The sequence below is a fragment of the Pyrus communis genome, chromosome 14, assembly GCF_041283825.1.
Source record: "Pyrus communis isolate YQ-2024b chromosome 14, ASM4128382v1, whole genome shotgun sequence".
NCBI classification, from domain to species: Eukaryota; Viridiplantae; Streptophyta; class Magnoliopsida; order Rosales; family Rosaceae; genus Pyrus; species Pyrus communis.
This window is the reverse complement of record NC_142578.1, coordinates 1,219,206-1,230,592: the sequence shown is the minus strand read 5'-3', so window position 1 is coordinate 1,230,592 and position 11,387 is coordinate 1,219,206. Positions and strand designations below refer to the sequence as shown.

General features: G+C 37.0%; 2 protein-coding genes and 1 non-coding gene across 4 annotated transcripts; all 3 read left to right on the top strand.

Annotated features, from left to right (window-relative positions):
* Nucleotides 1-531: 531 nt before the first annotated feature.
* LOC148691060 (uncharacterized) lies at nucleotides 532-3,647 on the top strand. Of its 2 annotated transcripts, none has more exons than XR_015955576.1 (4): nucleotides 532-736; nucleotides 1,808-2,297; nucleotides 2,982-3,038; nucleotides 3,145-3,647. XR_015955576.1 is itself a non-coding variant. In XM_088683858.1 (4 exons), exons 2-4 carry the CDS (start codon nucleotides 1,888-1,890, stop codon nucleotides 3,152-3,154), a joined length of 303 nt encoding a protein of 100 aa, XP_088539984.1. In that variant the 5' UTR covers nucleotides 533-736; nucleotides 1,808-1,887; the 3' UTR covers nucleotides 3,155-3,647. The 2 variants fall into 2 exon arrangements, 1 of the variants encoding a protein (XP_088539984.1); XM_088683858.1 differs by having other exon boundaries at nucleotides 533-736; nucleotides 1,808-2,123.
* Nucleotides 3,648-4,506: 859 nt separating this feature from the next.
* On the top strand, nucleotides 4,507-8,435 carry LOC137712422 (geranylgeranyl transferase type-2 subunit beta 1). The gene is given in 11 exon segments (XM_088683746.1): nucleotides 4,507-4,741; nucleotides 4,966-5,019; nucleotides 5,198-5,348; nucleotides 5,478-5,594; nucleotides 5,824-5,890; nucleotides 6,033-6,185; nucleotides 6,467-6,635; nucleotides 6,739-6,837; nucleotides 6,967-7,042; nucleotides 7,137-8,039; nucleotides 8,261-8,435. Coding segments are annotated over 10 exon segments (1,011 nt in total). The 5' UTR covers nucleotides 4,507-4,717; the 3' UTR covers nucleotides 7,238-8,039; nucleotides 8,261-8,435.
* Nucleotides 8,436-8,680: 245 nt separating this feature from the next.
* Nucleotides 8,681-10,726, top strand: LOC137712423 (uncharacterized). The gene is made up of 3 exons (XR_015955854.1): nucleotides 8,681-8,792; nucleotides 9,263-9,495; nucleotides 9,559-10,726. It is a non-coding gene; the product is annotated as an uncharacterized LOC137712423 (transcript).
* Nucleotides 10,727-11,387: the final 661 nt, after the last annotated feature.

The window sequence follows — 11,387 nt, the reverse complement described above, 5'->3', positions numbered from 1 at the left end:
TTTCTCTTAAATTTTTTTTTTTATGATTTAGAAAAATATTGAGTTTTTATGTTAAACATAGTAAGAAACACTTTTACTAGAGAGAGAAAACACGTCGAACCTTTTCAAAAGCAATCCCAAACATCCTCTAAGTCTCGGTGCTTTTGTTCTAAATATTGCAATGTGTTTTTCTTTTCATATAAATCTGTGTCCTTATTTCTTTTGGTGAATAAATATGTTGGTATTTATTTTGACATGGGAAGTTCTTGACTATGAGTCTATGAGAAAAAAATTAAAAGGAAAAAAAAATCTTAGAGTCAAAGAAAACAAATTAAAAAAAGTGATATTAAATGGAACAGTTGGATGTTAATTGGTGATTGCTGGGCAACACCAAAGTCTAGCTCCATTTGCACAATTTCAGTTGCTACACTGCGTGCTCTCATAAATTTCTTCAATAATCTAAACCCCTTACCTTATTTGTCTGTGACATAAATACCTGCATTTCATCTTTATCTTCATCACATACCATATATATGTACATGACTATCTATTGCCTTGCTATTTAGCTCTCTCTCTCTCTCTGAAAAAAAAAATGCAGACATTTACCGCATGCTGCGGAAACATGAAGAGGTACAAGAGGAGAAGGCGTTACCGCAGACTAAGAAATGCAGTTACTAATGAGCAAAACGCGATGGTTTCAATGGGGAAATGCCTTAAGTTTGGGAAAATACGAGTGACCCCGATGCTGCGAATGAAGGTCAAATCATCGATAACGCTCTTGAAAAAGTTTAGAAATGCTTATGTGGAAATGATGTTTTGTTTTGCTGGTCGTGTTATGCAGTTGAATAATGGTGATGTTCACTTGTATTGGAAGACTAATGCTTCGCAGTTTTTGGCTTGAAAGTAATTGTTTATAAAGTTGTTACAATCAAGCTGAAGAACAATTTGTATCCTTTTGTATATGTGTATGGAAAATAACTCATTCTGATTGAAAAAGTTTCTCGATCTCTATGACTCTGTCTTCCTTGCGATATTGTGAAAGGCGAAAAGGAGAACAACGAGGAGTGCATGATAAATATTTTAAATTCACTAGTGTGCTTCTATAATTTGGGAGAGAGGTTTAAAATATTGAGTTCTTTTTATTTTTTATTTTATTTTTCTGGATACACAATGAACAATATTGCAAGATATAATGTTTTTTTTTTTTTTTTTGAAAAGATTATGTTTAATTTCTTTAATAAGGTATATAGGATAAGGTAAAAATTCGAGCAACCAAAGGCAAAGCATCATTTTGATTTTAAGTGCATAACAAAACGCATGTGTGAGGTTTTATCATAAAAAATATCAATATAACATTAGTAGTGGAAATTTTACTTTGATTAACATCTAATCTACAAGGAAATAGATTCAAATTTAAGTGCCATTGACGAGTACACTGCCATAACTGCTAAACCAATTTATTACTTGTGGCTATAATCAAACCAAATCTTCCAAAACACAGTTCAATGTTGAGTGGTAAGGATACATGCAATTCAAAGCAATGAATTGGAAAACCCAACTCACATCACACGTTGTGCATGGCTAGCTGCTGAATTTAATTTCTCGAATTACTTACTTTGCCTAACATCATGGGCATTTACAATTCCTGCACGACTACTGCTACCCACTTTGGTTTCTTCACCAAGTTTTTTTGTATGGAATGTGAATTACACAACTTAATATTTACTCATCTTTTAATTAATTATTTTGGTCTATTTCTGATCCAATCACACCTACTTTTTTAGTTATGACTTACGAGCCATTCAACTCCATTTTACTTGTTTTACAGATCTATCTTCCCCTTGCGTTATATCCCAATCCATCTCTCACACCCTCCGGCATAGAGAGACGGACTTTGAGGAAGCGAGCATGGAGTGCTACAGCCACCGAAGGAGGAGATCTTCGTCTAGTTCGAGAGGATGCCCTTACAGTAGAATAGACAATTTCGTAACGGATGATGACGAGGAAGAGGAAAATGAGAAGATTGCAGTAGTGTTGGGACAGAGACAGAGCAGTGAACTCAACTTCAAGAACACAACGAGGAGAGGGATACCATTACCAAAACTGCAACGAGCGATAATGTCGTCGATCGTGCTTCTGAAAAGGTATAGAGATGCTTATGTGGGAGTAATGCATAGCGTTGCTGAACATGTTGTGCAGTTGAACAATGGAAATTCCTACTTTTTTAAGAAGCTTCCGAATGCTCCATAGTTCTCAGCTCCGAAGTCGTTAAAAGTTCTACTTTATCAAAATAATTAAGGACAAGTTTTAATTTGTGGGTACGTTACTTTGGATTAGTGCTCTTGTATTGGGTTATATCTTTCTGTGTTTGGTTATATTATGAGAATTGAAAATATATGTGCATGTGTATATCAAGAAATGAAATGTATGGGAATTAAGGATTTGATGATGGTTTACATATATTACTTACATATTTATGTTCCTGTTGAAAATCTGGCACCCCAAACCCTAAGAAATGATAATTCTGAAATTCTAATTAGCACTCCAATAAATCCAATATTATATTTGATTTTCTTCAGTAAGTTTTCTGAAAATTAGTGACTAATTATACATATATATTTGGCCCGATGATTTTCAAAGAAACATATTCTCTAAATTGTTGTCCTTGTGCACATTTGTATACAGGTAAATATATAATTTCCCACTTGTATTTAACCTTGTGAGCAGAAATGCAGGACCAAATTATGAGATTCCTCAAGACTGACAAGCTAGTCAATGTTTGGGAAGCAAAATTTGTCATTTTATCAAAATCAGTTTTATTTTAAAATCAACTTGCTTTTATCAATGAACACTTGTGACTTGTGAGTAGTGATAAAATTGACCGCACATACATCTGCATATATAATATCTAAAACCATGGAAAGAGGAAGCAAGAGAATATTTGGAGTAGGAGAAGCAAATGGGTGACTCTAACTCGTTCCTCCATTCTCTTGTTCTTGTAGTTCTTCTTGTTGTAGCTACCATGTTCACTCTGCAGCAAGGCTTGGTCACAGCAGCAGGTACACACACACACACACACACACACACATATATAAGATATGGTCTACTGTATTCACTCTTAATACATAAATTTGATTTATTTTTTTAATGAAATGTTGCATGCAGATCACCATGATCTGAATATAGTTAAGGGACTGAGAGAAAGGCGGTCACCACCTCCTTTGCGTCCAAAATCACCACTTGCAAACCAACAGCCGGGCATGAGAGTACCTGCTCCCGATCCTCCTGTCAAACAACCGCCTCCGGCTGGTCCTCCTCCTCCTTCCCAGCTTCCAATCCTAAACAACAATAATCTGGCCTGAACTTCTTCACAACATTATCTGCTAATTGCTATGCTTCAAGCGCCAAATGCAGCTATTATGTAGTGATTAAGCTTAGTTGCTTTGTTCATTGAAGATTAATAGATATGCTTAATTTACAACAATTATGAAGTTGAGAATTTGCACTTATTTTATTTCCCTTTGCAAGTTGCAATAAAGGGGTACGACTGCCACGTATTGTAGGTTTTCTGTTTTATTTGCTTTTATTAGTAAACGCAGTTTCCTTGCTGATCATTTTCTTGTCACGGATCAGCTAACCAAGTGCCTTCTTCTTCTTCTTCTTCTTCAGATTTCTTATTCCTTTTACTTATCAGTGTTTTCAAAGATTGCTTTTATACGTAACGTACGTATACTGTTATACTGTTAAGGATAATAGAGGAACATCATATCACAGTGTACTCATTACACTCGATTAGTATCTACCTTAGTTGTTAAGTCTTGGTAGATAGGGTTGTTATGTAATAGTGATGACTAGGCAATAGACAGTTATTTATATCCTTTTGTACAGTGTACAAGTAACAGGGTCAACCCACTCATCACTCGACAGGGTGCAAGGGACAGGTCATACCGGCACATGTGTGAAACCAAACTACTACAAGTGCTCCACTTCATCCGATTTATGTTGTTCAAGTGAAAATTCGTCACACGTGATGCGTGTTGAGAATATGAATCTTACATCGAAGAAATAAGAATATGTGCTTATAAGTAATTGGACTAACTCTATTAAAAAACATTAATTAGGTGAACAAGAATAGTAATCCAACACGAGCACTCCATTTTGTTATAGAAATAGGGGATTACATAAGTAATCTCAAGATGTAATAAAGTTCTGTTTTTACATCTCGAAACAAGTAACTAAGACTATAAAGTTCGCAACAAAAAAGTGCTCACAAAAGGTGACCAAAAAGAAACATATTCAGAATCGATGCGTATGACTCATTTGAGATTATTTTACATAAAATGTACTTTTACTCATAATCGTTTTTACTTAAAATAGTTTTATAAGACAAACATTCTATCAAAAATCCCAGAATTTTATAAAAAGTTAAAAAAAATACTCAAAGTCTATTTCTTCAGAAAACGCTTCTATAACTCCTAGTGCCTCTATATTAATATATCAAGCTTAAGTTTAAAATAGCGTTTTGTAAACGTTTTTTGAGAAATCCGCTGAACAAGTCACTCGGCCCACAAAAACATAAATTCGTACTAGTCCCCCTTTAAGAAAATCCCACACCGCAGCAGCCCAGCCCACATCCTTTCACTCTGCACTCTCTGTGTTCGTCACTTCTTTCTTTTTCCCAGTCGTCTTCCTCCTCCTGCTCCTGCATCCTAATAAATCTTCTTCATCTTCTTATCAGATGAATCGGGTTTTCCATGACCAGGTAATTTTCTTTGCATTTGGAAATTGTTTCGTGATTCAGCTGACATTTATTCCACTGCATTCCATTTTTCTTGTGCTTGAATTTAATATTAATATTGCTTCTTAAACTTTCATATTTCCTGGATTTAGGTTGATTAATCTTGTTTTTATTTAGTATTAGCATGCCCCCATTACCAATTTACTAAAGGTCATATCTTTGCTTAAATTTGAGATATTTATCAACAGATGGGGGAGCTGGCTGCCCAGAAACATGTTCAATTCATTCTCTCAGTCGAAAAGGTCCGTCTTTTAATCCACATTCAATCAATTTTTTTTATTTTTAATATATGTGTGTCTATGTATGTATGCAGAGTGTATATATGTTTGAATATATATATATGTTTGAATATATATATATATATATATATGTATGTATGTATGTGTATGTATAATAGTGACATGGTGATAATGTATTCAGAAGAAGGACTCTTTGGAGGCTGTGGCAATGGAGCATCCAAGAATGAATGGGGAATATTGGTATTTAACAACTCTTGATCTCCTCGGAAAGCTTCAGGCGGTCGATGTTGATGAGGTTGTTTCGTGGGTTCTCCAGTGCCCGCATGACTCAGGTTGTTACAGTATATACAATTCTTAGCTCAAAAGCACTAACTAGTTACTAGTGTTTTGTTCTTCATTGGTTGTTTATTGATTTAGAGTTTGAGAGAAAATGATGACACGATACAACTTCATATATGCAGGTGGGTTCGGTGGTAACATTGGGCACGATCCATATGTACAATACACCTTAAGTGCCGTGCAGGTTTTGGTCTTATTTAACAAGATTGATGTTCTGGATGCTGACAAGGTTGCAAGTTGTATCCTTATAGCACATATTGTAGCACATCTATTTGTAAAATTCTAAATAAATCTTCATTTCCCTAAATGTATGCATTTTTAATTTGAATATTGTACTAAATAATTGGTAGTTGCTGTGTAGAGCGGTTCTTGTAGCTCAATTTATAGTGGTTTGACATTTATTGATTAGACAAACAAATTAAATTAGAGAGAAATTAGCCAATTTTGTGAACTTAATATTCTACTCAGATGTTGCTACACTGCAAAATGAAGATGGATCATTTTCTGGGGACGGGTAGGGTGAAATTGATACAAGGTAGTCATTTCCGATTTCCTGTTTGTTTTTGCACCTCATATTTGTTGAAGTTACCATCTGTTTATTTGAAACATGATTTAGTAACAAATTGTTTCCATTTCTTGAAACGAAGGAGAAAGTAAACAGTTATATTTTCTTTCAGGTTTTCTTATATTGCTATATCGTGTCTCTAATTACTACATCATTTGGATAAAATCAGTGTGGAGAAGGCCGTGAACTATACTGTAAGTTGTAAAAATCATGATGGTGGATTTGGATGCACGCCTGGTGGGGAGTCTCATGCAGGTCAAAGTATGTTACTTACCTTATAGTATCTGTATGAAGCTTTAGTTTCTGATTTGTTGTTTCCTTTTTTCACTCTTCAATGGAAATAGTAGTCATTCTTGCATTGCATCTCTTCTGAATGGAACTGATCTTCACTGTAACTTATGGGGTCCTGAGAAGGCAATGCAAAATTAACTGATCTTTGATGGAAATATCAGTCTAGGGAAATATTCTTAATCTTGCTTAAACGATCCACATTTGATCCGGGAATGGCATATTTATTCAGTTATACTATCTGGATGACAAAATTAGACTAACTTAAACTTTATTCTGCCTGTGCCGGCTGGGGTCTCTTCATCGTAGTGATAAAGACCTTCTTGGGTGGTGGTTATGTGAGCAGCAAGTTAATTCTGGAGACATTCTTAACAAAGCAAAAGTTAAACCTGGCGGCCTCAATGGCTGTCCAGAAAAACTTTGTGATGTGGGTTTTTTTTTCTTTTTTTTATTTTTATTTTTAATTGAAACAATTTTGATTCAGTTAGCATTCTTGTACAGTTCCTTACTGCATTTACACTTTTTATCAGATCTGGTACTCATGGTGGGTTCTTTCTAGTTTGGTCATGATTGACAGAGTTCATTGGATTGGTAAGGAAAGGCTTGTTAAGTTCGTTTTAGACTGCCAGGTTAGGTTACCCTAACAAGCTATATGTACATTTGGGTTATCCCTGTTGTCTTATTTCCAGAATGCAATGCTATTCGTGCAACTACTGATTTATCTGAGATGTTGTGGGTAATATCATTGAATATTGCAGGACATTGAAAATGGAGGAATTTCTGACAGACCAGATGACGTTGTTGATGTCTACCATACATGCTTTGGTGTAGCTGGTATATAAGCATTGGCGTTACCTTTGTTTGTTTTCCTCATTTCTTCTCTTAATTATTTGTCATTTTTAAGCTCTAACCTTTCTGGACGTTATAGTTGATGCGCGGTTGGAGCTTCTGAGTTTCGAACTTCATCCAGAAGAGTTGCTAGGAACTGCTTATGACTGGGATAAAATTTCAAATGATTACATGAGATGATTTATGTTCTTCGTGGAGTCTCATTCTTCCACGGTATTTATTAATTAAGGTTGATGCAGGACTTTCCCTTCTTCAATATCCCGGGGTGAAAGCCATAGATCCCATCTTATGCTTTACCAGATGATGTTGTGAATAGGATTACCTTGGGCAAATAAGGGTTTGTTCTTGCTGCAATTCAATACCTTTTTGCTTTCTCTTATAATGTCACAATTGCTAGTTGCTATTGTGTTTAGTTTGATGGCTCAATCAGCTACTTTAAAAAACAATGTACCGCGTTTTACATAATTCAGCTACTTTATGTTTTGCAATACCCCCAGAAACTAGACTTCGATCCCACTTTCTTCCCCAAAACTCAAATTTCACCACTTCACACCTTGGAACTCAATTTTTGTTCCACTTTGCCATTTTCCATCAAAATACCACTCTCATCTTGTCTCGAAACCTTTATATACCCGAGCACGAGCCTACCTCTTTTTCTACTTAAAAGACCCTACTCTCTCTCTCTCTCTTAGAAAGAAGCAGGATACTGTGTTGGAGTTTTAGATCAACGGGCCTGGAGGGACTCAGATACTGTTCCCAACATGGTACTTACCACCTGCCCAATTCGTCAGGTGTGAGGTTTTATCACAAAATGCCTCAGTATTAGTTAAGAGTAGGGTAATCATATTTAAACTTATTACTTTTTCTTTCCCCCACCGATGTGGGGTGGCCAATGTTTTGTTCTGAAAATAATTTATGTTGGACTGTTTCTCTTAATTCACAGACTAGTGGTGCTTGACGAAAATGCTGAAAAAGATCCAAGGTAAATTAACTCTTAATCAAGTTTCGCTTTAATTAATTTAGCAAACCATTGTTTTTCCTTATTGGCACGAACAGTGTTACTGATTAATCTGACGGAAATTGAAATGTTAGTTTGTGTTTGGATGGTTCATTAGGAGCATCATATAATGTTAGTATGTGTTACTTTTTAAATATGTTTGCAATCTTTTCATTTGATTCTTAACCATTAACCTTTTTTTGCAGGTGCCTTTTACTCTTGTAATTTGGAGCTTGAAGCTGTTGAAATGTTAATGATTTATGTATATAAGTGTAGGGCACAACCATATACTCTTGTTTACTTGTTCAGTAATACGATTCAATTAACTAATTAATCAGTGAAGGTTGAGGATTAGTAAAGTTTTGATTTTTGATTGACGCAGTATTTTGTGCGCGTATATGTGAATCCCAAATTTTGTACATATACTTTTCTTATTTCTTAATCCTTAATTTTGTGCATGTACAAGAAGTTTACTTATGCTACAAGCAACAGATCGATATAGACCTTCCCATTGGGTTTCATGTCATGAGTGACTACCCCAGTTATTATATTGGTCATCAGATAATACAATGTAAAATAATTAAATTACACCTAAGAATAACCATGAGCTGGTGGTCTAGTGGTAAATGGCGAATTACGAGGTTTCCTTAAAACTAAAAATTGGAGGTCTCGAACTTGTGGCCATTGGGAGGCAATGCCTCTATGAGTCTTCTCGATCCTCGGAAGAAGTGGATGACCGTGGCTTGCCACCGGCTGTTCTTCTTTAAAAAAAAAAAAAAAAAAAAGAAAAATTACACCAAAGAATAATTTGTTTGATTGCTAATATGAATAGTTATATTGTGGCCTAATGCTCTCATCGCGAAGAGTTTGTGTCCCAAAGTCCTTTCTGGGCCCAGCAGTAAGCATGCAGCCTCCTCTCTTTAAAGAACAGTAAGTATGCAGCCTCCTCTCTTTAAAGAAGGTTTAGGGTTTATGCACTCTCTTTGAACTATTTTACTTTCATATTCTCACAACGCTTTTTGTGATGACTATCCTCTCAATTGTGAAAGCAACCAAAAACAATGTCAACAGCATTTCACAGTTCACAAGATCATTCATGTTAGCTCCTCCATATCATAAGCTCAAACAACTCCACCAGTCCGTGGTTGCCGCCAAGACGAATATAATCAGTGACCCCTGATTTGATCTGTACTTTGGCGTCCAACCAGACACCCTGGCCCCCGATAAGTACAAAAAGCTCGATCAGCTACTGCGGCTGCCATGGTCCCACAATGCCCTCACCACCCTCAAGTTCATTTGTAACCTACGAGACGATTCCAAAGCTCTTGGAAAATCCGATGAAAAAGCGCTTTACAGGGCGGCGCTATGGCTCCACAAGAATCACCCCTGGACTCTAAACCGCAATGTCACCTCTACTGCCGGCGGCGAGTATACCAAGTCGGTCGGGACTGTGGATGACCTCGCCTAGACTCTCTACTGCATTATTGAACAAGGTAATTACAAGGTCCTTGAGAGGTACGAGCGTGACTTGGATTATCGCTTCTTACACTACCGGGTTACGGATCTCTTCGCAGACTATTTAAAGTCCAATATTCAAAACTTGAAGAAGCAGGAGCCTGTTCGTTACAACGATTGTTTCCCTTCTAATTAATATGGGCTCCTCCGTGGAACGCACCACTCGACTGTGCGAAAGCATTGCAAAGACGGTTTTTCCGCGAGAATCGATCGTACCCAGACTACCAAGGCCTCAAGGAGGCCCGTTACTCGTCCGTAGTCCGAGATCGTCTCAGGAAGGAGGTCTTGGTTCCCTTGAATAAGTACTTGGCGTATGAAGCACCTTCGCATCACCAGCCAAAGGGCTGTGATAATAAAAAGTACTTGGAGGAGGTGAAAGCAAACTCGAAGAATATTGAGGCCGCTGCTTTGCTTCCACATGAGATTGTAGAATATGCAAATGATGGAAAGGTCGGGAAAGCGGCTGAGCTTCAGTGGAAGACGATGGTGGAAGATACCCACTCAAAGCACGGCAAGTTCAAAAACTGCGTGGTTGTTTGTGACGTCTCGCCTTTCGTGGCCAAGCTCTACAGTGATGTGTTCGTGGCTTTGGCAGTGTTGGTGTCTCAACTGAGTGAAGAGCCATGGAAAGGAAAGGTGATCAATTTCAGTCCAAACCCCTAGCTTCATAGTTTGGCTACACTAGAGGGTGGCGAAGACAATGATCTTAAGTCCAAGTGTGAGTTTGTGAGGAGGATGGATTGCGGCGGGGAAGTTGATTTTCACAAGGTGTTTGATTTAATTCTCCAAGTGGCAGTAAATGAAAATTTGAGGCCAGATCAGATGATCAAGAAGGTGTTTGTGTTGACCGACTACAAATGTTTTGGTCGCGCTTGGGCTAACACCTTAGTTTTTGGGAGTCTGATTACGAAGCTATACAAAACAAGTATAAGGAGAAAGGGTACGGTGATGCAGTGCCACAGATTGTGTTTTGGGAGCTTGAAGCATGGGGGACTCCTGTGGTGCCTTGTAGGGGGCCAGGGGTGGCCACGCTCGGCGGCTTCTCCAATAAATTGTTCAAGTTGTTCTTGGATAACAATGGGGAACTTGGCCCGCACCATGTCATGGAGGCAGCCATTTCTGGTAAAGAGTATCAAAATCTGGTTGTAGTCCACTGAACCACCACTATTAGTCTTTGTAAAGGACGACCCTATTGTGATTAATTAGCTTTCAACATCTACAACTAGAATAATAAAACCGTTGTCTGTTCTCTAATCAATTTTTTTTTGGCTCTTTATCTATCATTTTGTTGAATGTATTTACTTAATTAAAATAACTATATATTTAGATTCATATATATTGTATATATCCTAAGATAATTTTATTTTGGACAAGTGATAGGATAATCCACACTAAATTCATCTAAATTACGAGAAGGGAGATTCGAACTCAGGACATCGTTAGCATAGATGGATGTTCTTAGCCAACCGAGTTACAAACCAACTTCCATACATCTTAAAATAATTGGATCTACAAATCACTTGCATATGTCCCAAGAAAAATTGACTCAGCTGCTATTTGAAAAATTGTTACACCAAGTCAAAAGGATATCCTCCAAAATCCAAATCCCTCCACTTCCACCTTTGGCTCCTAAGAATCCTCACAAACCCCTATTTTCCTCAGTAACAAACTTCATCATTAACTTCGTTGATCACTCTTTTTAAGTCAATTTGGTGCTCTAACTTCCTCATACACATTACCATTTTATTCTTCCAATTAAGCAAAGAGCTCGATCTAGCTAGCTAGAGAACAATATTTCAAACTACACATACGTACTCG